General features: G+C 56.9%; 1 protein-coding gene and 2 pseudogenes across 2 annotated transcripts in view; all 3 read right to left on the reverse strand.

The window, feature by feature from the left end:
- Positions 1-1266: 1266 nt before the first annotated feature.
- Positions 1267-2538, reverse strand: LOC102139722 (uncharacterized; annotated as a pseudogene).
- PDXK (pyridoxal kinase) overlaps positions 2494-27246 on the reverse strand; it is a 46098-nt gene continuing 21345 nt past the window's right edge. For both annotated transcript variants that reach the window (XM_005548577.5, XM_074033936.1), the window contains exons 3-11: positions 24347-24451; positions 22445-22528; positions 18323-18369; positions 15322-15407; positions 13768-13813; positions 11388-11499; positions 10260-10396; positions 7658-7724; positions 2494-7473 (exon numbers count right to left, since the gene is read on the reverse strand). In XM_005548577.5, coding sequence (XP_005548634.2) covers positions 7361-7473; positions 7658-7724; positions 10260-10396; positions 11388-11499; positions 13768-13813; positions 15322-15407; positions 18323-18369; positions 22445-22528; positions 24347-24451 — 797 coding nt within the window. In that variant the 3' untranslated portion in view covers positions 2494-7360. The remainder of the gene's footprint in view (positions 7474-7657; positions 7725-10259; positions 10397-11387; positions 11500-13767; positions 13814-15321; positions 15408-18322; positions 18370-22444; positions 22529-24346; positions 24452-27246) is intronic.
- Positions 19087-19936, reverse strand: LOC135969993 (protein chibby homolog 1 pseudogene; annotated as a pseudogene).

Raw genomic sequence — 27246 nt, forward strand, 5'->3', positions numbered from 1 at the left:
ACTACTGGCTTTGTTGATGGAAGGGGCCGTGAGCAAGGGGATGCAGGCGCCCTCCAGACACTAGAAAAGGCAGGAAAAGGATTCAGCCCCTCCAAGCCCCCAGGAGGAACCAGCCCTGCTGACTGCTTTTAGACTCTTCTGGCCTCTGCAACTGTAAGAGAACAAATGTGTTCCTTTAAGCCATTCAGCTTGTGGAAATTTGTCACAGTAGCCTTAGGACACTTTCATGCCAAGCAGGATTAGGCCTGTAGGCCCAGAGTAGCCACCACAGGGGACGGGAGCAGTGCAGGCAGCAGTGTGCCAGACAAGGAGCAAATCCCGTAAACGAGGCAGCAGACACCCTGCCCTAGCCGCCCTGTGCCCTCCCCTGCATGCTCTGTGGTCTGGGGTCTGTGGCTCCTGGTGTCCTCCACAGGGAGGGGCGTCCAGAGGGGAGCCTCGTGGAGAGGGGTTGGTTCTGCAGCCCCCGGTTCCGCCTTCTCCTTGTTCTTGGGACACAGCAACCAGCCTGGCATTGCTGGATATTAGTTTGCGGGTTTATTGCACAGGTGCACATGAGTCAGGGGAACACGAGATCGGCCAAGCCAGAGGCCCTGCAATGTCACCACCCAGGTGTGAAGGAGCCAGGTGGAACCCAGGAGGAGCAGACGCCCTTGGCCAACACCCGGAGCTGGACCTCAGAATCGCGCAGGGAGGGCAGGGAAGGGAGCCCCTGCCTCCTATCCCCGAGGGCTCTGACCTGGGAAGTCCTGCAGGAAGCCCATGCCGGGACACCCAGGCTAGCCCCCCCAGGCAGAGAACAGAGCGCAGGACGAGAGGGGGCCTGGGCCCGGCAGGCAGGGGCAAGGCATGCTCTTTCCTCCAACAGGGAGGTTTCTAGGGAGTCAGCTGCCCCCATTTCCAGCAGCAACCCCTAGCGTGGCTGGCGGGGTACTGGGTGTTCAGCCAATCACAGGTAGGGAGCTCCTGGGATGGGGGGGAACCATCACGCCTCAACACGACCAGCATGAAACAGATGCAGCCTACACAGTGCTGTGGGAATCAAGGCTCACAAACATCCGCAGGACACACGCAGGGCCGGCCACTCCGGCAAACAAAGTCACCCCGAACCTCGCGGGGGCCGCACTCCCTCGGCAGGGGGACCACGGAGGCGACAGGTGCTGACACCTCCGAAGAGCTGAGCTCCATTCCAGGGAGGGGCCAGGCCACGCCGCAGTCCTCCCGTTGGTCCGGTTCTGCAATCACTAGATGAAGCTCCGGCTAAAGTTCTGAATCAGGAATGATGCAGCCATGAAGTTACAGGCATCCAGAAGGTCACCACACACCTCACCCCCTTCAGGGGCCTGCGCGGAGCCAGCCGAGGACTCAGGTCCATTCCCCAGAATGTCAGCACCTCCGCCTCCCGTCACCAAGAAGGGGCTTCAGATACCTCATGGGGACCTACGATGGCTTGAGCTTGACACAGGTCCTCCTAGCTGCTTGACACGCTTTGGGACGCACTGGAAGGGTCTGTCAGGCCTGCTGAGGCCTCTTTTTGTCCCACCAGCCCTGCACCCACCTTCCTCCTGCTAGGGGCTGGGTCTTGGGTTAGAGAGTCACTTGAGGGCAGCCGGGCGCGGTGGCTCACGCCTGTAATCCCAACATTTTGGGAAGCCGAGATGGGCGGATCACGAGGTCAGGAGATCCAGACATCCTGGCTAACACGGTGAAACCCCATCTCTATTAAAAATACAAAAAATTAGCCGGGTGTGGTGACGGGCGCCTGTAGTCCCAGCTACTCGGGAGGCTGAGGCAGGAGAATGGTGTGAACCCGGGAGGCAGAGCTTGCAGGGAGCCAAGATTGCGCCACTGCACTCCAGCCTGGGCGACAGAGCGAGACTCCGTCTCAAAAAAGAAAAAAAAAAGAAAGTCACTTGAGGGCTTCAGAAGCCGCTGACCCAGCTTGCAGCTCAAAATGAGGACAAAGGTGCTTTCATCCACCTTCACGGAGACGCTGGCTTCGCAGGCCGGTGGGCGAGGCGAGGCCCATGTTTTACTTAGGACAGGTTTCCCAGGCAGTACCCAGGCCGTGTGGGGGCTCCCCAAACACAGGCTTAGGATGGCATTCTCCCCTCTCCGTTCCCACCCACCTATCTGCCAGACACTGGGCTCGCCCTTGCTGTCCATCCCAGCACTGATGGACAGGACAGAGATGCGTGGGGTCAGTGGCCCTGTGGCACTGGAAGGCACATCCCACCAGAAATGGGCTTCCTGTTGCATAAAGACCAGAAATGGCCTTGTAGTGAACTGGTGGATGGGAAGAAAGGAGAGGCTGGCATTTGCGGGTGCTGTTCCCACCACAGCCCTGAAGCTGGGGGCCCCCAACAAGGCTTGTCCCAGGCAGGGGGTCAGGGATGGATGGGACATCTCTTGCTCGGGGACAGGGTCCTGCTTGGCTCAGACGGTGGGAAAACTTAAAAACACCTGTTTATTCTGCCAGAATTGAAAGAAAAATTCCAGGAAGAACTTTTTATTAATATAAAGTTTTAAGATATTGACGAGTCAGATCTCAATTACTAATTAAACTCTGTTTTAAACAAATGAACACACTGTGTTACAATGAAAGGCAGGAAAGTGGTTTTAGACGCAGATCGAAAACCAGTGTCTTCACGCACTGAGAACAGGAAACATTCTGCTCTGAGAACGAAGTGCAGAGTCGACAGGAGACACACATGCGACCGAAAGCCCCCAGCGGGAGTGACCGTGCACCCTGGCGGGTCGTGGGATGCCCGGGCAGTGGTTTGGACACAGCTGCCACGCTACGATGCCTGCTGGGCCCTGCAGGAACAGGGGACACACACAGAGCCCAGCCACGCATTGCTGAGCATGGCACAGGCCACACACACCGGCTCCTCCCACCTAACAGAGAGGAGTCGCACACTGGAAAAAGTCCCCTAGAAGGATGGCTCATGTCCATCCTACCGGGGGGATGGACGCAGGGACCCGGCCCTGGCTCTGGCCTGGTGGCAACCCCTGCTGGTAGAGGCAGGAAGTATGCAGCTGGAGTCAGAAACTGAGGTGCTGTCTATAAACATTCCAAGATTCTGCCGGGTGCGGTGGCTCACGCCTGTAATCCCAGCACTTTGGGAGGCCGAGTTGGGTGGATCACCTGAGGTCAGGAGTTCGAGACCAGCTTGGCCAACATGGTGAAACCCCGTCTCTACTAAAAATACAAAAATCAGTTAAGCGTGGTGGCGTACGCCTGTAATCCCAGCTACTCGCAAGGCTGGGGCAGGAGAATCACTTGAACCCGGGAAGCGGAAGTTGTAGTGAGCCGAGATCGCACCATTGTACTTCAGCCTGGGTGTTAGAGCAAGACTCCATCTCAAAAAAAAAAAAAAAAAAAAAAAAATCCAAGATTCCCACCTCCTTCCGCCTGAGACGGCCAGCACCTGCACCTGCCAGGCAGGAACACAGGACAGGCCCAGCTCTGCCCACGGCTACAGGGCCACAGAGGTTCAGGCCTCCTTCCCTGTGCAGGGAGTCCGGAGGGGGAGCGGCGTCCACCCAGACCCACCAGGCCAAGCTCCAGTCTTCCCTGGCTTAGGGCTGACAGACTTCCGGGCAGTGAACCTGGCCTCCCAGAGCCACCCTATCCAGGGCCTGGGGTCCTTCTGGGCTCCCCCTCGGCCTGGTCATCAGCATCCGTCTGAGTGCTTGGTGGATGGACACGGGAACGGCTCTCCAGGGAGTCTCAGTGGAAGCCGCTGGCCCGGCAGCCAGAGGCGGTGTGGAAGGAAAAGGCTCAGCAGGCACATCCCTCTGGCGGCAGAGTGGTGTCGGGGGCCACACAGCTCTCCCCTGGACTCAGAAAGCCAGGTTCAAAGTTCTCGTTTCCCTGTCTGCACATAACATGCTCTGCTCACTCACAAACTCCAGTTCCCCTGCTCTGGGCCCAGGCAGGCAATCCACAGGGAGCGGTGTGTGAAGGAGGCCCATGAGACCAGGCGGGCAGCAGGGGAGAGACCGAGAGATTCCTGGCTACCCGGGCAGCACAGTACAGTGCGGCCACACAGTAGGGGCACCTCCGATCTGCATAAACATGGACCCTGCTGCCCCGACACAGGTGGCCCCATCGGAAGGCAGGAAAGACAAGGAGAAGAGCTCCAGTCACCAGAACACTCTCAACCTCCTCTTTTCACACAGTTAAACTAAAGAGAGAACGAGGCTGGAGCCAGGGCAGGTGGATGGGCAGGGCGGGGAGCTGCTCGGGGCCCAGCAATCTGAGGGCCATCTATACCACCTTCCCTGGCCGGCGCCCTCCCAGGGCCTTGCACCCTGCACCCTACTGCGGGCTCTGCCTTCTCTGACACCAGGCATGACAGAGGCCTGAGCGCAACCACCTCGTTTTTATTTTCTTACCTCGGGTGGCGGTGGGGACTGTTACCCCAGGGGCTTGGCCTCCCACCTGGTGCAGGCAACTCTCTTGCCTGGTGACCTCAAGATGGAGACGTCCCTCACCTACTCATCAGCACGGCTAAGCCAAGCCGGCCTCCGTCCACGTAAGACCAAACGTTTCAAAACTGGCTCTAACGAGCTTAAGAACAGGACATGAAACGAAGCATCACACTGTACCTGTTTACGTGTATTGAAAAAATAGCAGATGCAGATAATAACCTCGGCAGGACCAGACAACAATTTAAAATAGATTTTAAAAAGGATCCTATCGTGGAATTCATCCTTATGATCTACAAGAAGTTTGAAAAACTGGATTAAGAAAGTATTAAAATTCTGTACCCTGACAATAAGCAGGCAATGTTGGACCAATACAGCTCTCCCCTTAAAGTAAATTCTTTTCATTATTTTGCATGTTATTAACTATGGAAAGTGAAAACAAAGATCAACTCTAATTTGGATCCAAGCCATAAGGAAACCCACTGCCAATGCCCATGGTTACCTTCCTGGACGAGAAACTGAAACTCAGGACCACCGGGGGCCTCTGCCCAAGTCGTGAGAGACGAACATGCCCGGGTGGAAATGGCCCGTGGGCAAGGCAGGCTCCAGCAGCTCTGTGGTGACAGCAGGCAGTCTGGGGAGGGGATGCCGGACACTTCCCATAGAGGCTGACAATTTCCACAAAAGCCCTGCACCCACAAAGCCACCGTCTACTCTCAGAGACCCCTGATGTCTTTCTCCTTAGTCACAGCCCAGGCCTCTCCTGGCTCGGCCGACACAGCCAAAGAAAACAGAAGAGAAGTTTCGGATTGTGCCAGAGCGCTCAGGATTTACAGGAGGCGCCTGCGGGGACAGCCATTCTCCTAATTCTTGCTTAATATAGGGAAGTCCAAGAACTAAAGCTGATGTGGGGACTCAGCCTCTGAAACGAGCTTCAAAGAACCAAGAATCAAAGCTTGCTCGCCAGGGCACACCGCCCGTAACACCCACTGCACGGGCAGAAGGGGCCTGACACCGCGTTCTCACGCTGGGCTTTCACCAGCTCACAGAAGAGGCATTCAGGTTCTCTCCCCCGTGCTATATGTGCTCTTGGTGTTTTAAAAAAAAAAGAAAAGAAAAAGAAACGCTTTCCTGGGGGCTGGCAATGTGGCACACGCCGCGGTCTCCACTTGGCAGTGAGGGTATTTCCAGCTGAAGGCCCTACGGAGGCCCAGGTGGCTCTGGCGGACCCCTGCACTCACACAGCGGGAGGCCGCCTCCCCGCCACGCTCTGGCCACAGCCTTCCTCCTTCCTGCTGGTGAGGCAGCGCCCTGCAGGGACCAGTGGCCCTGGGCAGCAAGGGGCCTGCCACCCGTGTCCTCGAAGCCAGGAAACATGGCTGGGAAACCTGTGTCTGACTCACTGGTTGAGGTGAGGGAGCCGGGCGCTCTGACACACACTCATGAAGACATTCAGAACGAACAGAGTGGGGAAGAGTGGGGACGGGGGTGGGGGGTTCCATATAAACCTGCATCTTTTCGCCTTAGGGCATTTTTCAACAAAGAATGCACTCCTGGCAAGCGAGTCTTTCTAGAAGACACTGGAATGGTCTCACAGGAGGGTGTGGGCTTTGGGAGGGGCCCGTCTGTGGGGAAGGTAGTGGGGTGGGGGTACCCCTTGGAGAGTCTGCTTCCTAGGGGCCCCATGGGCCCCCACTTCCTGCATCTCCCTATTTCTCTCCAGCTGTGGCTTCCTTGGAGACACAAACCTCTGCATGACCCAGAGGTGGGGTGCAGGGCTACAGGGGTGTGGTTGAAATCAAGGCAGGCCAGAGATAGGCACTGCTGCCTATAGCTATACCTGGAGGGACCCCAAACTCTGGGCAAAGTGGGGCCAGGGAGGTCACTGCTAAGCAGAGGATGACAGGACTTGTCAGAGCTGGTGCTGTGGCCTCTGCTGCCACCCCAGCCTGCCCAAGGGCCTGGGAACTGCCGTGCCAGCAGGGGCAGGGGGCGGGCACCCCTCTGTCCTGTCTACAAACGCTGTGGCTTGATGTGCTGTCACGGGCAGCACGTGGCAAATGTGCAGTGCTCAGCCTGCTGCAGCACGGATGACTGGAGCTCCCACAAGAAACCTGACAGGGTGGCTCTCTGGAGCTTCAAAGCTGCTCTCGGCCCAGCACGGACCTTACTGCATTAGCATCTTCCTCACGTCGTGCAGCAGATTCCTGGAAGACGGCCATGGGCTACAGGAGGTCCTGCGGATACCTGAGAGGTCTGCGGACCGACTTGAATTTGCTGGGGCCTGGGAAAGTCCCTGTCGCTGCCCTGTGTGCATTCGAGCAAGCTCACATCAACCCTTCCATACGGTGAAACAACAGCCTAAGATCTGAAATCCCCAGGGACTACATGAGCAGCAAAGTAAGAAACAAAAGTTCAAGTGCAAGAACAAAGAGGCTATGATCAGAATGACAGTCAAGATATCTGGCAGAATTCTTTCTGACCCCAACAGTTACCACCCAACTTCTTCTCAGAGATGCAAAGACAGAGGCCACCCAGGCCCAGTCCACGCACAACATGGCCCCTGTGTGGTAGCGGCAGCCAGGGCCCACTCGAGGCTCCAGGCGCAGCAGGCTCGGCCTCACCCACTCACCCTCCCACATGGAACGCCTCTGAGTTGGCAAACAGGGGCCTGTCTTCCTGGAGGCCCAGGAGCCTTGTGGGGAAGAGAGCTGGGTTTTCAGATCACAAATTTCTGTGACCGCTTTGTTATTTTCACAAAGCACGACTGGCACATTTCACAATGAAGACCAGCAGATGCCGGACACTCATGAAAGAAAAAAATATCAAGTTTCGGTCATGGCTCTAAGGCAGACGTTACATGTTTTCACAGGGACAAACATGGAGACACCAACGCGCTGCGCGTCACGGGTGAGTGGCGCGGCCCTCACAGCACCGTGGCCTGGACGACGATCTCCGGGTCCTCGATATCCCTTTTGCTCTGCACCATCCGCAGCTCCAGCTGCATGGGGCTGGGCTTCACTCCTTCCCCGGCCTGGGCTGCGGGGCAGGCAGAGTTCCCATCTCAGAGGGGCTCCCACTGCTGCCTGCTGCCCCCACTCTCAAAGGCAACACCAGCAGGAGACACTGGTCACACCTTCGAAACCAGCACATGCCGGCTCTTCTCTCCCACCCACTTCAGGACCCAGGAGCCCATGCAGCCCACGCAGCCTGGCCACCGTACCTTTTGCACACTGGATGGTCCTCTGCAGAACGTGGTGCAAGGCAGACACGGTCTTCTCACAGGCCACCTGTAGGGAGGAGAGACTTGCTGTGCCCCAGCCCACGCACGACACCCGACGTGCCCATTGCTGCCGGGAGGGGATTTCCAGTGAACACAAAGGCCGTCCTGCTCTCCGAGCCACCGGGGAGCCAGCTCTGCCAGCACACGTGCTGAGTCCTGGAGGACAGGCCACGGACTGTCCACCACGGAGAGCCTGGAGGGCTGGCCACGGACTGTCCACCACGGAGAGCCTGGAAGGCTGAGCGGATGCCTGGTCCCAGTCACCAGCTCTGGACAAGAGATGGCTCACAGAAGGGACAGCCTCGTGACCTGCATAGAACCTGGCAGGCAGCAGGAGCTTGGTAAGAGTGCCCAGAATTAACTCCTTTTTTTTTTTTTTTTTTTTTTTGAGACGGAGTCTGGCTCTGTTGCCCAGGCTGGAGTGCAGTGGCCGGATCTCAGCTCACTGCAAGCCCCGCCTCCCGGGTTCACGCCATTCTCCTGCCTCAGCCTCCCGAGTAGCTGGGACTACAGGCGCCCGCCACCTTGCCCGGCTAATTTTTTTTGTATTTTAGTAGAGACGGGGTTTCACCGTGTTAGCCAGGATGGTCTCGATCTCCTGAACTCGTGATCCGCCCGTCTCGGCCTCCCAAAGTGCTGGGATTACAGGCTTGAGCCACTGCGCCCGGCCGAATTAACTCCTTATAACGAGTCTGCAGGGGGAAGCGCTCCTGCCGAAAGCCTGGCCAGTCATCACTCGGTGATGCCTCAGAATCAAAGGTGCCGGGGAAGCACGGCGAACTCGCTCCCTGACTCCACAAGCCTGGGCTGGCCAAACCCAGAATGTGACCTTGGGTGGCCCAGCAGCGAGGCCTCCTCGGGGCACCAGCTGGCACGTTTCCGCTGCTCTGCACCACCAATTAAACACGGCAGGCCTACTTAATGGCCCTGTTTAATTGCCCTTGAGGGGCCAGAAGGGACAGAATGAGGGGGCTGTGCATTCCAGCTCGGGGTGTGCAGAGGGCTAGTCCCATGGGAGGCGAAGGGCCTCAGTCCACCTCTTCCATTTTACACACCAGCACACTCAGCTGAAACTGACTTGTTCGGGAGGAGGTGCACCCTGGGGGACACATGGCCCCTTGAGGGGCCCGGCAAAGACAGGACAGGTTGAGCCACCTGCAGGTCCTGACCTCTGAACTCTTCCTTCCCCGGCGCACCCAACCGTGACAGAGGCGTCCTGTCTTCCTCCTGCCACTCCCATGGCATCCCCGCCCTGCCCCACATTTCAAAGGGATGGCAGGCCCCTCCCTCCTACCTAAACCCACTGCAGATGCAGCAGGGAGCACCCAGGGGAGTTTAGGGGGCTGAGCCCAGGGGCTGGGGACCACCTCAGAGCACAGCAAGGGTCTGGACAGTGTTGTAGGAAGACACACTCCAAGGGTCTGAGGACTCGGCTGACAAAACCACCCGCCAAGGCCACAATGCAACTTTGCTGCACGCAGCACAGGAGGTCACGAATCTGAGCGCCACAGTTGCAGCGAAACTCCTCTGTCCCCACTGAGCTGTGTGCTTAACCACGGGACACACAAGAAAGGCTCACGAGATCCCACATCCCAACCTGCCATGCCAGTCGACCAGCAGACCCACTCCGCCCAATGTCTAAGCAAAGACGCCTGATCTCCACAAACTTGTAAAGCAGGCAGACACCCCGACAATGCTGGGAAAGAGCTCTCCACACTTGCCTGGACCCTGTCCTCAGCCTCCCACCTACTGTCCCCACCTGCCTGGACCCTGTCCTCAGCCTCCCGCCTACTGTCCACACCTGCCTGGACCCTGTCCTCAGCCTCCCGCCTACTGTCCACACCTGCCTGGATCCTGTCCTCAGCCTCCCGCCTACTGTCCACACCTGCCTGGACCCTGTCCTCAGCCTCCCGCCTACTGTCCACACCTGCCTGGACCCTGTCCTCAGCCTCCCGCCTACTGACCACACCTGCTTGGACCCTGTCCTCAGCCTCCCGCCTACTGTCCACACCTGCCTGGACCCTGTCCTCAGCCTCCCGCCTACTGACCACACCTGCTTGGACCCTGTCCTCAGCCTCCCGCCTACTGTCCCCGATGGGCGGCTCTGGCCTTTCAGTCCCTCAGGTCACTGCCGTGGTCACACTGTGGGAAACGCTGCGGGTGCCACTCCTCCGCAGCAGCCCCCAGGTCACCAGGACACAACAGCTCCATGCACCCCACAGCCCTGCGTCAACGCCAGGCAGACGGCATCTGAATTCAGGTGGGACCCCCGTGGGTCTGTTCTGACGCATCTCTCACCTGAGGCCCCCCCGACTCTGATCATCCCTAGGTCCCAAATAAGGGGAGATGGGAGGCGATCGGAGGGTGACAGGTGCAACTCCGGAGCCCACGGCCCAGCTACTGCCCTGCCCTGCAACTGGGGCCGGCACTCAGGGCCAGGCCCTGTCAGCTCAGCAGGGACCCCCCCAGTAGGACTCTCATACCCTGCTCTCCACGAGGTGCCGTGGGAGTGGGCGAGGAGGGGAGCGGTGGTGTGGCTGACCTTGAGGTTATTGGGGTGCTTGTGTGTCCACGCCAGGAGCATGGCAGCAAACAGGTCCCCAGTGCCCACAAAGACAGCGTCCACCTTGCGAATGTCCATCCGGATGCGTTCCATCACCATGGAGCCAGCGGGATTCCCTAGGGGGAGAAGATGGGCAAGGTCACTGAGATCTGCCGCTCCTCTGCCAGGGCCAGCCTCCCCATCCCTGGTCCTCCCGGGCACAGTGGCAGGGAGGGTCATGGGGCAGAGCACACGGTGGCCCCGCTCAGGTTGCAGGGGCTCTGGGCCTGCATGGGGACCCCACCACCACCGCAAGGGAAAGACTGCAGCCTCAGAGAGCCACAACCAGGCTGGTCTCGGGGGTCGCTGTGCAGCTCCCGAGAGTAACAACGGCGTGAAGAACTAGGAGACGTCTGCACACATCCAAGTGTGTGTGTGTCCGCGCGTGTGTGCGTGTGCCCGCATGTACGTGTGTGCCCGCGTGTACGTGTGTGTGCCCACGTGTATGCATGTGTCCGTGTATATGTGTGCATGTGTCCATGTGCGTGTGTGTGCCCACATGTGTGCGTGTGCCTGTGTGTCCACATGTATGTGTGCGTGTATCCATGTCCACATGTGTGTGTGCGTGCCTGTGTGTATGTGCAGTTGTGCCTATGTGTGTGCCCACAAGGCTCCCATGTCCAAACAGAGAGAGAGCGGCGAGGAGGCCACAACTGTTCTCTCGGGGCCACGGGTGTGAACTCGTGGCCACTAGCTTAGGGCATGGCCCCAGCCTTGTGTGTCATTTTCACACTGTTCAGAGAAAATCGACCTGGTGGTATCTGTGTAAAGAATCAGCACAGCTGGGCGGACGCGTCCTCCCAGTGAACTCAGGGACTCGGCCCAGCTTCGAGGGAGGCCTATGATGCTGGGCCCGTGGAAGCGGGTTCCAGCCAGGCCATTCATCAGGACCCGTGCGGTCTTGCGAATCCCATCGACCTCCAAGAGCCTGTAAAATGGGGGTGTCATCCCAGTGCTGGGTGAGGCATAATTTTCATGCTACTGAACCCAAAACATTCTTGCAGCCCCAAAGGACGCCTTCCTCTGGGAAGAGCAGAGGAGGCCGCGGTGCATAAGGGGGGCACTTACTCCTCCTCTGGCTCCCCAGGACAATCAGGTAGTCGCTGCCCTGCGGGGAGGGCAGGTCGGAGCTGGTGATGACCACGGTGTCAGGGCCCATAGAGTGCAGCATGTCCATCACCTGGCAGCGGCATGGGGAGCGTCAGCCACGCCAGTCACACGCCACTCCCCCAGGGCCCGCCACACGCCACTCCTCTGGGGCCCACCACACGCCACTCCTCTGGGGCCCCTCATACCCCACTCCCCTGGGGCCCGTCACACCCCACTCCCCCAGAGCCCATTCTCAATAGTGCCACTCCCAGAGGGGAGACAGCCACCTGGTCAGCCACCATCCTCCCCAAACTGTCAGCCCAAACTGTGTGGGTCCACACAGGTGACTGGTGAGGGCCTCCCCCTTGGGGGCTGGACAGGTAAGTGGACAGACGCGTGCCTGTCCTGCAGCGGGGAGGAGCTGACCCCTCTGTGCGTTGGTTTTTCTGTAACTCTTGTGGAAACTGTCTCCACTGCACGGCTGCCTCAGAGCAGGCAGCACGCGTGCACACACACGTGCTTCACACACACGCACGTGCACGCGCACACACACATTCATGCACACACACGTGCTGTACACACACACGTCCATGCACACACACACACACGTGCTGCATCGCCACCCAGCACACGACCATAGCAGAATCTGGACCCTGCCCCAGGGCCAGCTGACTGCAGCCCCAGGGCCCAGGACCAGGTCAGCGAAAGGCCCCCGAGTGGGAGGAGTGGCCGCTGCAGGGGCCCATTGCCAGGACCAGGCCCCTGGGCTGTGAAGACAAAACTCAGGGTAGGGTCAGGCTGCTCGGGAACGCAGCCCCAAGCACGTAGACTCCTGCTGCAGTCGGACAGCATCCGCTCTAAAATGCATGTTGAAACATCGCACCCATGTGGCAGTATTCCGAGGGGGTCCTCTGGGGCGTGATTAAGTCACAAGGGCTCCCCTTTCTCTGTGCCTGATGAGAGGGCTGGAGGAAGCAGCATGGGGTCCTCGAGCCCCCTGCCATCCACACATGAGGATGCAGCAACAAGGCGCAGTCGGGGCGGCAAAGCAGCTCCCGCCAGACCCTGAGCCTGCCGGCGCCGTGGCCTTAGACTTCCCAGCCTCCAGAACTGTGGGCAAAAAAGTTCTGTTTTGTTTGTTTGTTTGTTTCGTTTTTTTTGAGACGGAGTCTCACTCACTCTGTCGCCCAGGCTGGAGTGCGGTGGTGCGATCTCCAATCTCAACTCACTGCAACCTCCACCTCCTGGTTTCCAGCGATTCTCCAGCCTCAGCCTCCCAAGTAGCCGGGATTATAGGCGTGCACCACCATGCCCGGCTAATTTTTGTATTTTTAGTAGAGGTGGGGTTTTACCATGTTGGCCAGGCTGGTCTCCAACTCCTGACCTCAGGTGATTTGCCCGCCTCAGTCTCCCAAAGTGCTGGGATTACAGGTGTTGAGCCACTGCATCCAGCCAAAAGTTCCATTTTTCTTTTTTTTTTTTTTTTTTTTTTTTTTGAGACGGAGTCTCGCTCTGTCGCCCAGGCTGGAGTGCCGTGGCCGGATCTCAGCTCACTGCAAGCTCCGCCTCCCAGGTTCACGCCATTCTCCCGCCTCAGCCTCCCGAGTAGCTGGGACTACAGGTGCCCGCCACCTCGCCCGGCTAGTTTTTTTGTATTTTTTAGTAGAGACGGGGTTTCACCGTGTTAGCCAGGATGGTCTCGATCTCCTGACCTCGTGATCCACCCGTCTCGGCCTCCCAAAGTGCTGGGATTACAGGCTTGAGCCACCGCGCCCGGCCCAAAAGTTCCATTTTTCATAAATCATCCAGTCTCAGGCATTTTGTCACAGCAGCCCCAACAGACTAAGATGACTCAACCAAGGCTCAATGCTAGCATGACACCCATGGCCCCAAGTCCCAGAGAAAAAGGACTTTGAAGAAACTGCCCCTTGGGCGGCTGCATCTGCTCCTGTGTCGAGCCTCCAGCCTGCCCTGCAAATTCCAAACATGCCCAGGAGCCTCCAAACAGCTCAAGCCACCGCCTTGCAACATCTCTTCACACACACAGGCACATATGCGCGCACACACGCACACACGCGCACACACGCACACACCCATACATGCACACACATGCGCGCACACATACACACACTCGCACGCACACGTGCACACACGTGCACGCACACGCACACACACGCACACGCACACATGCACACACACGCGCACATATCTGCTGGTCTCTGGAGGCCCGTGACTGGTACAGACGGTTCAGTCACTGCTGGGGACAAATGACGCAATGGTGCCACTCAGGCAGCCCGTCTCCCATTCCCACCGTTGAGTGGCATATCTGCCCCGCACAGGCCCCAGAGGGCCTCCTTACCGCCAAGGCTTCCTCCTGGCTGTGGATCTTCCGGCCACTCAGTAACCTGGAAGACAGGCGGGGGCAGGTGAGCCTCTCCTCTCCAGGTTGTGTGTTGACATTCCCCAAACTACAGCGGCTCTGGAAAGCCTCATCCCCACAGGCAGCTATTCTTCGTCCACTGGCCACCATGGGCCGTGGCCTCTGCAAGATGTGCGGTTTGCTTCTAAAGGGGACACTCATATGACAGGAGTCAGGCAAGGCCCAATCATGGTTGCTGTTTATACATAACCAAGGTGATGGACAGCAGCCACGGCCCCCACTTAAGGCCATGCCATAGCGCAGGGTCTCAGCATGGGTGACTGACGTCCGTACAAAGTCATAGAGCCGCTAACGATTTTTTTTTTTTTTTTGAGACAGAGTCTTGCTCTGTGCCCCAGGCTGGAGTGCAGTGGCGCGATCTCGGCTCACTGCAAGCTCCGCCCCCCCTGGTTCACGCCATTCTCCTGCCTCAGCCTCCCGAGTAGCTGGGACTACAGGCGCCCGCCACCTCGCCCGGCTAATTTTCTTGTATTTTTTTTTTAGTAGAGACGGGGTTTCACCGTGTTAGCCAGGATGGTCTCGATCTCCTGACCTCGTGATCCACCCGTCTCGGCCTCCCAAAGTGCTGGGACTACAGGCTTGAGCCACCGCGCCCGGCCTACAGCTCCACTCTTAATGGCACTGGGGCGCTGGCGGCTTCCCCTTGGCGTCTGATTCTTCAGCTGGGGGGCCATGCACCCAGAGAAAGACCTTTTCAAACTCAGTATCAGACAGGCAGACCCAACACACTCCTCTTCCCCTCACAGGGTGGCAGGTGACCTGGCCGCCTGTGCTGCCCCCACCCTCCCTCCGCCGTGGTGGCCCAGGCAAGCCCACAGCTCCCCAAGTCACCCCTCCCCTTCCTCTCCCAGGGGCCCTGCCGCTCAGGAAGGCACAGGGGCAGGAGAACTTTCCCCATCGCCCATGGCTGCCGCCACCAAAGGGAAGGTGTGAGCCTGGGACCCGGCAGGCAGGGACTTCTCCAACCCAGGCACCCCCACCACATCCTGCTCTAGTATCAAGGGGCACTCGCCCCGCGGCAGGACCTTCCTGAGGACCCCTTTGTAAGCAGAACAGGCAGCCCGAGGGCAGAATGGAGACCCTTCTGGCACGTTCTCTGCAGCTCTCCCTGGGGAAAGACTGGTAGCATTTGCCATTTAAAATGACTTACTCTGCTGGGCACCCTGGTTCACGCCTGCAATCTCAGCACTTTGGAAGGCTGAGGTGGGTGGATCACCTGAAGTTAGGAGTTCAAGACCAGCCTGGCCAACATGATGAAACCCCATCTCTACTAAAAATACAAAAATTAGCCGGGCGTGGTGGCTCACGCCTGTATCCAGCTACTTGGGAGGCTGAGGCAGGAGAATCGCCTGAACCCTGGAGACAGCGGTTGCAGTGAGCTGAGATTGTGCCACTGCACTCCTGCTTGGGCGACAAGAGTGAGATCCGTCTTGAAAAATGAAGTAAAATAAAAAATAAAATAAAATGACTTACTCGGCCTCAAACTGGTTGGGCGTGATAATGTCTGCAACCGGCACCACTTTTTCTTTGTAGACGGGAAGGAGGTCCTCCGGGACATACTGGCGAACAAACGAGACAGGGGGAGAGGCCGAGTCACTGGGAGGGAAGCATGACAGGGGGCGCGGAGGGAAGCCCACCACAGAGTGCTCCCTAAAAAGCCCCCTGAAGTCCAGGCTCAGGGGCCAGGCCAACTGACTGTAGAGACAAGCTGTTCCCACCACAGGGGCACCACGTGGCTGAGGGACACTAGCGCGGGGAACCCTAAGTGCTCCAAGGGGCCGAGGGAGGACTCAGGCCGCACAGTGGGTCCCCGCAGAGGGTCTGGGAGGAGGAGGTAAAGGAGAGAGGGAGGGAGGGAGGAGGGAGACGAGAAAAGGGAAACCTGACGGGTGGATGGAGCGGCCCTGGTCATCTGGGGAGGGCTGAGGGGTGCTGGCCATGCCCATCTGCGACTGGGAGCCCAACCCGCCAGCTCTTCCTGGCTGAGTCAATGCACCCTTCATCTACTTGTTTTTGTCTAAGTTGTCTAACAAACAATTCAACACGTGATTTTTTTGTTTTGTTTTTTAAGACAGAATTTCGCTCTTGTTGCCCAGGCTGGAGTGCAATGGCGTGGTCTTGGGTCACTGCAACCTCCACCTCCTGGGTTCAAGTGATTCTCCTGCCTCAGCCTCCCGAGTAGCTAGGATTGCAGGCGCCCACCACCACGCCTGGCTAACTTTTTTGTACTTTCTTTAGTAGAGATGGGGTTTCACCATGTTGGCCAGGCTGGTCTCGAACTCCTGACCGCAGGTGATCCACCTGCCTCAGCCTCCCAAAGTGCTGGGATTACAGGCCTGAGCCACCGCGCCAGGCAACACAGAGTTTTCTTTAGTGATCAAATTTAAGCTGGAGCCAGTGCGAAGCTCTGGAAGAATTTCACAGGCTTTACGGAACACTTCACCAGTCCCTGCTGGCTGAGTGACCTGAGTTTCCAATCCCTTCACTTTGCTCCCGGAAACCGCCCTTGGAAATCAGAGGCCCCGCAGGAGGCACCTCTGCACCGGGTGCTCAGAGCACGCAAGGTGGTCACGCACCGGCCGCTGCTTCAGACATGGCTTAGGAGGCACTAAGGATGGGTGGGTGGCACCTGGATGTCCCGGATCCATGGGCCAGGAAATGGAAGGAAAGCTCTTTAGAGCCCCATTTTGGGTAGGGAGGCCCAAGCACATCCCTTTAACCTCACGGAAACGGGACAGACAGGGTGACCACCCATCTGAGATAGGAGCTCGTGTTCAGGCCACTCTCGTTCAGGAAAACGAATGTGATCAAAATCAAGGGGCCAGATCCCATCGCTGCACTGAACCAGACAGTGGCCCCAACTCTTCGTGATCCAAACACGAGTGTCTGCTGAGGGTCGGCAGAGCCCACGCCAGGGAGCACCATGAAGGGAAGGCAGAGAGCTGCAAGCCGGGGTCCTGCAGGACGGGTGCAGGGCAGGGAACCTTCCAGAGAACAAGCATGGGAGAAAGTGGACAGACAGACGCTGAGCAGCCCAGCCCGCCCCACCTGGTTAGAGGCCCAACAACAGATATCCTGACTTCAACCACTGACCCAGCGGGGCAGGCAGGGCGCAGGCCCAGGCGTGCCCTGTGCCAGTGAAGAAGCCCGCTATGCTCAGTGAACATACAGCAAGCAAACAGACACACTAGACACAATGACAAAGAAGGCGGATACTGAAATCGCCTGGGCACTGAATGGCTGCGTTAAAAACCCACAGGCAGGATCACCTTTGGGTTCCTTCCGCCTCTAAATTCTAGGCTTCTGGACTGGTCACAGTGGATCTGTTCTCCATCCACTTGATCCGATGTCCAGGCCTGTGGGCTGCAGCTGCTGCTGTTACTATACAGCTCACAGGCTCAGTGGTTTCTAGATTTCCTTTGTTTTTTGAGATGGGGTCTTGCTCTGTGGAGTGAGTGTAGTGGTGCGATCTCAGCTCACTGCAGCCTCCACCTCCTGGGCTCGAGTGATCCTCCCACCTCAGCCTCCCAAGCAGCTGGGACTATAGGTGGGTATCCCCACACCCAGCTCATTGTTTTGTATTTTGATTACAGATGGTAGGGTTTCCCCATGTTGCCCAGGCTGGTCTCGAACTCCTGGGCTCAAGTCAGCCACCCACCCTGGCCTCCCAAAGTGCTGGGATTACAGGCGTGAGCCACTGCACCCAGCCTGGTTTCTACATTTTTAAACGGTTAGGGGGAAAAAATAAAAAAAAAAGAATGATATTTTGTGACACATGAAAATTATAGAAAATTCAAATTTCAGTGTCCACAAATGAAATTTTATTAGAAAATAGTCATGCATGGCTGGGCATGGTGGCTCATGCCTGTAATCCTAGCACTTTGGGAGGCCAAGGCAGGTGGATCACTTGAGGCTAGGAGTTCGAGACCAGCCTGGACAACATGGTGAAATCGTATCTAGTAAAAATGCACAAATTAGCTGGGTGTGGTGGTGCACACCTGTAATTCCAGTTACTTGGGAGACTGAGGCATGAGAATTGCCTGAGCCCAGGAGGCAGAGGTTGCAGTGAGCTGAGATTGTGGCACTGCACTCCAGCCTGGGTGACCGAGTGAGACTCTGTCTCAATAAGAAAAGAAAGAGAAGAAAAAGAAGAAGAAAAAGAAAGGAGAGGAGAGGAGAGGAGAAGCGATCATCCTGTTTGTACACCTCTTACCTGTGGCTGCTTCTGTGCTCTAATGCAAACAGCTGTGGCAGAGCCGTGCGGCCGGCAAAGGCGTAAATATTTATCTACTATCGGGCACTTTACAGAAAACACGTGGGTTCCCTTTTTCCTTCCTAACAAGGTTTGTCTTTTTACCCCTGGACAGAGAAGTACCACCAAGTTAGACACTTAAGAGACGTGGGCCTGTCTTCTGGCTGGATAGGAATAGCTCCATTCACCACGTTTTTAAATCACACACATGAGATTACTCACCATCGAGCCTTCGCCATCCCACTTGTCACCCAAGACTGGATCACACACTGCAGAGACACAAGGACATCTTATCAGCAAAGGCTACAGCTGATGAGTAAGAAACCCTCAACATTTCTTTCTTATTTTTTTAGACAGGGTCTTGCTCTGTTGTCTAGGCTGGAGTGCAGTGGTACAATCATGGCTCACTGCAGTCTCGATCTTCTGGGCTCAGGGGATCCTCCTGCCTCACCCTCCCAAGTGGCTGAGACCACAGGCATGCACCAGCACACCCAGCTAACTTTTTTTTTTTTTTTAATTTAACATCATTTAATAAAAATAGTAGTGCAAACAGGAAAGTAGCATAAAAATAGAGTGTTGCTGTGGAAGGCTGGTGCTTGCTGCTGAGAAGCTGAAGCCAGAGGAGGCCAGGTGTGAGGAAGGAGGATTCTTTAAAGGCAAGGAGAGAGGCCTGCCTTTAAGAGCCGAGAGAGCCACTCATCCATGACCCCCAACACGGAGCTCTGCAGAACTGCTGCCAAACCCCAAACCCCAATGTAAGGGGGTGAGAGAATGAACTCCAGCCACTTCTCCCAACAGGGCCCAACAGAGCTATTCTGGGACATGTATGTTTGCAATCTTGTGTGTGGAGAGCACCCAAAGGCTCATCAGCAGCCTCAGGCCTCCATGCGGTCTGGTTTTCAGACTGGCATCCGCAGGCAGTGCATCTGAAGCACCTTCTGGTTACTGTCCCCATCTGGAATCTTGGTTTTCTCCATTCCATGTCACCTTCTATTGCCAACCCAAGGGTGCCAGTGCCTGTGGGTCCCATTATATGATACTCTCTCCCAGGACCGAATCCACTAGTCTGGGCAAAAAAAAAAAAAAAAGCACTTAGCTACATCCTACTCCCCAATAAATGTCTCTGGGGTGTTCATTTTCTCTTCCGGCTAATCCTCAGTTCATCCAGTTCCTTCTCCATTAAGTGGGATTCAGCAGCGGACTCCGAAAGCATGTCTAACAGGATGTCCACTTTCAGCCGCTAGAGATTGTTCTCTTCCTCCAACTGCTGGTTCCGCCTGCGAAGGCGCTGAACCTCCCTCCGGTCCACACCGCCACTAACCCCTGTCTCTGCTATCCACTGGCCATTTTCAAACCAGGCTTTGCCCTGCCAGGTTCATAGTGGGGGATCCATATTCCAAGCCCAGCTCCACCTCCCGGGCTGACCGATCCAAAGAATGCAGGTTGGAGAGAGATGCCGACTTCCGAGGAGGTGTCTTCTTCGGACTGAACGTATTCCCAAAGAAAGGCATCTTTGGCCTGATGAAAGCAAAGCCAACGCTCCCTTCTCCTTTTAAGTCAGATCTAATAATCCACAAACAGCTCGGCTGAGATCCTGGGATTCTGGGGCATCCGCGTGCACTTGAGGTACAAGCTGTTCCCTTGGCCGATGGCGACCTTCTTTCTAGTGAAACTCCGGGGGGCGAGCGTGCTCGGCACAAAGGAAGTGAAGGGGGAGCACCTGGCTTCCAATGATCACTCTGCTGCTCACCCACAGTGCGACCCCAGCATTTATCCTCCTTGGGCTTCGGCTTCTGACACGTCCCAGAAGCCAGGGTCCAAGCGCTCCCCGAAACCCCCTATCAGGGACTCTGTAGTACAGATATACCTTGACCCACCCGCCTCCTGCCGCCAGCCCGCCACGCGCATGCACCCACCCAGCTAACTTTTAAATGATTTGTATAGATGGGTTCTCACCATGTTTCCGAGGCTGGTTTTGAATTCCTAGGCTTAAGCGATTCTCCCACCTTGGCCTCCCAAAGTGCTCGGAATACAAGCGTAAACAACCACATTTGGTTTTTTTCTTTCTTTTTTTTTTTTTTTAAGCTGCCAAGTGGAAGTAGATATCTTCTCTTTTTTAATTTAACTTTTTAATGTGGTAAAAAATATATACCATAATCTTTGCCAGTTTAAGCATATTTAGGTGTACAATTCAGGGGCATTAAGCGCATTCTTGCTATTGTATAACTACGACCACTCTCCACCTCCAAAACATTTTACCTTCCCAAACCGAAACTCTGTCCTCATTAAACACTCGCTCCCCATTTCCCCTGCCCTAGGCCCTGGTAATATCTAGTCTGCTTTTTTTTTTTGAGACAGAGTCTCATTCTGTCACCCAAACTGGAGTGCAGTGGCATGATCTCGGCTCACTGCAACCTCTGCCTCCCAGGTTCAAGCAATTCTCCTGCCTCAGCCTCCAAAGTAGCTGAGATTACAGGTGCACGCCACCAGAGCTGGCTAATTTTTGTATTTTTAGTAGAGATGGGGTTTCACCATGTTGGCCAGGCTGGTCTTGAACTCCTGACCTCAGGTGATCCACCTGCCTCGGCCTCCCAAAGTGCTGGGATTACAGGTGTAAGCCACCGCGCCAGGCCTTAGTCTGCTTTCTACCTCCATGAATTGGCCTATCATGGATATTTCACATAATGGAATCACGTAACAGTTGTCCTTTGGTGTCTGGCTACTTTCACTGAGCATCATGTCCTCAAGTGTCATCCACACTGCAGCGTGTGTCAGAATTTCCTTCCTTTTCCAGACTGAGTAATACTCCACTGTATGCACGGACATTTTCTTTGTCAGCCATCAATGGACACAGCCTGTATCCACCTTTGGTCACTGGGAACAATGCTGCTACAGACGTGGGAATACGCACATCCGTCTGAGGCTATTTCGGATCTATGCACAGGGCGGAATTGCTGGTCATGTGGTGTCCGTGTTCCGCTTGTTGGGGAACTGCCAACGTGTTTTCCACTGTGGCCACACCCTTTGATACTCCCAGCAGCTGTGTGGAGGGTTTCTGCATCCTCGCCCACACTTGCTATTTTCCGTGTGTTTGATGACAGTCATCCTAATTGCTGTGAGGTGTCATTCATCACTGTTTGTCACCCAAGCAGGTGCAGTGGCTCCCTTCCTCTTCCTGGCCTCGAGCACACACAATCCGGGCCTTGTACATCTGTCCCGACAAGCGCTTTCCCTTTGGGCAACAGTACACAGCGTGGCAAACCATGTGCTGGGCCAGGCCTGCCCTCCGGCCACCTGGGAGACCTGCGCCCCAGAGAGAGCCTGTCTGCAAGGTTGGGTGACGCTGCCCCTTCTCCCAGGCAGCACTGCCTGGCCTCTAAGGAAAGATCGATCTAGGCAGACGCTCCAAAGATTTAGCCACTCCCTAGCCTGGCCCAGCCTGGGTAGGACCCTGTCCTCCCCCACTCCCTAGCCCTGGACCTACCTGGGGTGTGGCCCTCCCCTCCCCTACTCCCTAACCTGGCCCTGCCTGGGTGTGGCCCCGCCCCTCCCTTCTCCAACTCCCTAACCTGGTCCTGCCTGGGTGTGACCCTGCCCCTCCCTTCTCCAACGTCCTAGCCTGGTCCTGCCTGGGTGTGACCCCGCCCCTCCCTTCTCCAACGTCCTAGCCTGGTCCTGCCTGGGTGCGACCCCGCCCCTCCCTTCTCCAACTTCCTAGCCTGGCCCTGCCTGGGTGCGGCCCCGCCCCTCCCTTCTCCAACTCCCTCGCCTGGCCCTGCCTGGGTGCGGCCCCGCCCCTCCCTTCTCCAACTCCCTCGCCTGGCCCTGCCTGGGTGTGGCCCCGCCCCTCCTCACTCTCCAGCCTGGCCCTGCCTGGGTGTGGCCCCGCCCCTCCCTTCTCCAACTCCCTTGCCTGGCCCTGCCTGGGTGTGGCCCCACCCCTCCTCACTCTCCAGCCTGGCCCTGCCTGGGTGTGGCTCCTTGCCCCGCCTGGGTGTGGCCCGTTGCACCCTCCGCCTTTAGGGTCAGTGGAGTCACACAACAGTGCTGCCTGGGCCCCAGGCCTTCACACAGCAGCCCTGCTATATGAGCACACTGACACCCCTTCCTGTCTCACACCAGCCACACAAGACACCAAGGTCACCTGCAAACGCTTCTAGCCCAGTGGACTTCAGCAGGCCCACATCTTCAGAGGCCTGGCAGACATAGCTCACTGCCCGGAGAGGCGGGGCATGGAGGGGTGCAGAGGAGGAAGGAGGCTAAGACGTCCCTTCCCGGGCTCCCACGCCAGCCCTACCCTGTGTGGGGCCACACAGCCAGACCCGAGGGTGGGCCCCTGCCTACCGTATACCAGCCTGGGGTTCTGCTGTTTCAGCTCCCGCACAATGTCCACCACCATGGCCAGGAACGACTTGTCCCTCGTATAACCTTGAGGGGGAGAACCCAGGTTACTCTCAGAAAACAGGAGACTCACCACGATCAACCATGGCACAAAGAAAGAAAAGCACCATCAGACCCTGCATAGGAGTGGCGGGGGAGGGAGGCAGGTGCAGGTGACGTGTCTCCACAGGACTCAGGGTTGGGGGGAGGGAGGTGGGTGCAGGCAAGGTGTCCCCACAGGGCTCGGGGTTGGGGGGAGGGAGGCGGGTGCAGGCGAGGTGTCCCCACAGGGCTCGGGGTTGGGGGGAGGGAGGCGGGTGCAGGCGAGGTGTCTCCACAGGGCTCGGGGTTGGGGGGAGGGAGGCGGGTGCAGGCGAGGTGTCTCCACAGGGCTCAGGGCTGGGGGAGGGAGATGGTGCAGGCGAGGTGTCCCCACAGGGCTCAGGGCTGGAGGAGGGAGATGGTGCAGGCGAGGTGTCCCCACAGGGCTCGGGGGCTGAGGGGAGGGAGGCGGGTGCAGGTGAGGTGTCCCCACAGTGCTCAGGGCTGGGGGAGGGAGATGGTGCAGGCGAGGTGTCCCCACAGGGCTGGGGGGAGGGAGATGGGTGCAGGCGAGGTGTCCCCACAGTCCAAAGATACCGAGGGCAGACCCTGAAGCATTTCCCAACAGAAACGCCGTGCTTCACAGGAACGAGCCCATGGGCGAGAGGCAAAGGAGTAATCTTTCCTTTGTTTATATTCCTACTTTCAGTAACAAGCATATGACACTTTAATTTAGTCTTATTTATTTTGACACAGGGTGTCATTCTGTCCCCTAGTCCAGAGTGCAGTGGTTCAATCACAGCTCACTGCAGCCTTGAACTCCCAGGCTCAAGCTCCCACCTCAGTTTCCCGAGTAGCTGGGACTATGCCCAGCTAATTAATTTTTAAAAAATTTTTTATAGAGACAGGGTCTCGCTATATTGCTTAGGCTGGTTTTGAACTCCTGGCCTCAAGCGAGCTTCCCTCCTAGTCTTCCTGAAGTGCTGGAACTATAGGTTTGAGCCCCTGTGCCTGGCCTTATATATGACCTTTAGACATGTAGAGAGGCTGGGCACCGTGGCTCACACCTGTAATTCTAACACTTTGGGAGGTTAAGTGTTTCCCTTAACTGTTTAAAAATGTAGAAACTAGGCTGGGTGCAGTGACTCATGCCTGTACATCCCAACACTTTGGGAGGCCAGGGTAGGTGGCTGGCTTGAGCCCAGGAGTTCAAGACCAGCCTGGGCAACATGGCAAAACCCTGTCTCTACAAAAAAAAAAAAAGCTGGGCGTGGTGGTGCATGCCTTTACTCCCAGCTACCTGGGAGGTTGCAGCAGGAGGATCACCTGAGCCCGGGAGGTTGAGGCTGCAGTGAGCTATGACTAGGCCAGTGCACTCCAACCTGGGCCACAGAGTAACACCCTGTCTCAAAAATAGTAATAATAAGAATTATTACAATAATAAACATGTATAGAAATACAATTTTTTGTTTAATCAGAAAGTTGACAAAAGATGCCAGTGTACCAGGTAGCAGCCCGTCACCTGAGTGTCCCACCCACCTGTCCTGCCCCGGTCAGCATTCCCAACACCCTGCCTGCACCCTCCCCTGGGCACCGGAACCCCAGTGTGGCCACAGGAGTGGGGGTGACTTGGCACAGCCAGGACAGTCATTGTCCAGGCAGGCACGGCATGGCCAGGACCCCCCAGGCTACCGGGGGTGTGATGGTGGCTTGGGCATGCCGAGGCCCTCTTTGAAGGAGCAGGGACCCGAGATGGGCCCAGGGTGGGGGTGCTCTGGACCTCCCCAAGCCCACCCTGGCTGAAGCGGGGTCTGTAGCACCCACCTGTGAGCACGTAGTCATATTTATTCACGTTGTTCAGCTTCAGGCCTTCGTACAACTCCTGCAGCTCATCTGAATTCAGCACTTGGCCCTTCCAGTGGGCATAGCCTAGAGGCAGAGGAAACCATGGGGGCTCAGACACAAGGGGGCCGGCCGTGGGATCGCGGGCCTCCCTCAACACCCGCCCACTCTCCCTGAGGCTGCCTGGTGGACGGCTCCTCCCCATGGACTGGCACAAGGCCAGCAGGAGATCACCAGGCACAGTGTTTGGCAGGTCCCGACAGCTGTCCAGACCGGACACCTCAAGCCCCCGTGAGCCCCCTGACCCTACACTGTCAGGGATTGTTACTATGGCCTCAGTGGCCCCCACCCTCCCACTGCCAGTTCCTGTGGGAGCTGCGTCCCAGGTACAGGCAGGGTGTGCGGAGACACACGCCAGCTCACGGCTGTGTTGTTCCCCCATTGCTGTCCAGAATGCCCCGGCTACAATCTCCCCACAACGCCACAGCCTCTTGTTTCCCAGAGTCTCCTGCATGAGCTCCCAGCTATTCAGGCCGGGGTGCTCGGCCACCGGCCACTGTCACCCAGACACCCTGGCAGGTAAGGCTCGTTAGGTCCCCACTCCAACAAGCTTATTAAGGTGCAATTAGATCAACTCCTGAGCAAGAGACAAATGTGAATGAGAAAGAGGCCTCAGCCCAGGTGTATACAACCTGCCCTTGGCCCGATGGGTAGCCAGGGTGAAGTGTCCACTCCAGGCAGACAGGCATATCAAGGTGTGAGGACAGATGCATCGGCTTCCTGCAGGCAGGACCACCAGTCCCCTGGGAGCCCTTCCTGCACTGTGGGACCCGACCACAGCTCCAGCTCAAAGCATGCTCAGGGCGCAGCCATCCACACAGGGTGGGGTCCACCATGGACACCCCACATTTGCCCATGAGAAACGCCTCACATCGAGGGGCTCCTGGCCTCCTCCCACGTGCATCAACCTCTAACGCATGCCTTTTTCAGCAAATAAGGAAAATTCTGACGTATGGATTCCTACAACAGCAAAGTCCAAGTATCACGCACTGGTAGGTCACGGCCAGCTCTGAGCCCATGCGCCATGCTCTGTGGCTAAGATCCCCTGAATTCCCACACCAGAGGACGGCTCCATGGCTCCTGCCCCTGAGGGCCCTCCTGCGTACCAGTCACTGGCTCCCACTGGCAGGGACGCCTTTGGCTTTCCCCAGGAGCCGTCGTACGGGAGCACGTGTGGCGCAAAAGTACTGAGACTGCCATCAGAAGCAATGCTCCAGGCACGGTGCGGTGTCTGGGGTGTGCATCTGGGGGCGCCTGCCCTGTGCTCTGCCCGGGACACCAGAGTAGACGCACTGAGGGGTGGGTCTGCCAGAGACCAAGCCCCTGATGGACTCCGGGTTAACAGTCACTGCGGGTCAGGAGGGGCAGGGGGTATCCACCGTGGGCAAGGTCTGCCTCACACAGCAGCCTGCCCCTCCGGTACAGGGTGTGTCCTGGGGAGGCTTCTGCCAGGCCGGGGCGGGGTTGGGGATGAGGGGTAGGAAGAGGGAGGCGAGCAATGGTCCCTCCTGGTCCTTTCTGCCCTCGGATTCTGAGTATCTTTCCAAGCAGGATGGGACTCACCACCGCTGCACATGTGCTCCTTTCCTGGGGAGGTGACATGGCCTGGCTGTGTCCCCACCCAAATCTCATCTTGAATTGTAGTTCCCATAATCCCATGTTGTGGGCGGGACCTAGCAGGAGGTCATTCAACCATGGGGGCGGTTCCCCCATCCTGTTCCCATGATAGGGACTGAATTGTCACAAAAGCTGATGGTTTTAAGGGGCTTTGAAAACCCTGGGCCCCTCACTCAGCACTTCTCCTTTCTGCTGCCATGTGAAGAAGGACGTGTTTGCTTCCACTTCTGCCATGACTGTAAGTTTCCTAAGGCCTCCCCAGCCCCTGCTGAACTGTGAGTCCATTAAACCCTTTTCCTTTATAAATGACCCAGTCTCAGGTACACCTTTATTAGTGTTGGGGACCAGCCTCAACACCACCCGTAGGGTACCCAAAGTCCAGTGGTGACAAAGGAATGAGAAGAGTTCATAAAGGTGGGGCTGGCCACAGTGGCTCATGCCTGTAATCCCAGCACTTTGGGAGGCCGAGGCGGGCGGTTCATGAGGTCAAGAGATCGAGACCATCCTGGCTAACACGGTGAAACCCCGTCTCTACTAAAAATACAAAAAATTAGCCGGATGTGGTGGTGGGTGCCTGTAGTCCCAGCTACTTGGGAGGCTGAGGCAGGAGAATGGCATGAACCTGGTGGGTGGAGCTTGCAGTGAGCGGAGATCACACCACTGCACTCCAGCCTGGGAAACAGAGCGAGATTCCGTCTCAAAAAAAAAAAAAAAGAAAGAAAGGAAGAGTTCATAAAGGTGGGAGTCAGGAGGCCAGTTGCAAAATGGAGGCTGCGAAAGGCACCGAGGTCTGGTGTCCACACTATTTATTGAGTACAATCACTTAGATCTAAGAAGCAGACGTTCAGGGCGAAACGGTGAAAGGGAGGCAGTAGTCACAGGCGTAATCTATAGCAACAGCGGTTTAAAGGAATCTCCTTTGTGCTCAAACAGCGTATCTTTAACTTATCAGAGAGTTAGTGGGCGTGGCTTAACCAGCAGCCTGCACATCTGTCCACATTCCAGCGCTTTCTCCTTGAACACCGTGTTTACAGATAAGAGAGAGGGTCTCGCTCTGAGCATGGGAACATGATGGCAACTAGGAGGCTTTCCTCCTCAGAGGCCTCTTGTGGCTTTCCACAACTTATTGTCCTATATTTTTATGGCCAGTTTATACAGGTGCCCCACAAGCCCTTTTCCCAACAATTAGCAGTGTGAGAATGGAC

The sequence above is a fragment of the Macaca fascicularis genome, chromosome 3 (assembly GCF_037993035.2).
Source record: "Macaca fascicularis isolate 582-1 chromosome 3, T2T-MFA8v1.1".
In the NCBI taxonomy this organism is placed as follows: domain Eukaryota; kingdom Metazoa; phylum Chordata; class Mammalia; order Primates; family Cercopithecidae; genus Macaca; species Macaca fascicularis.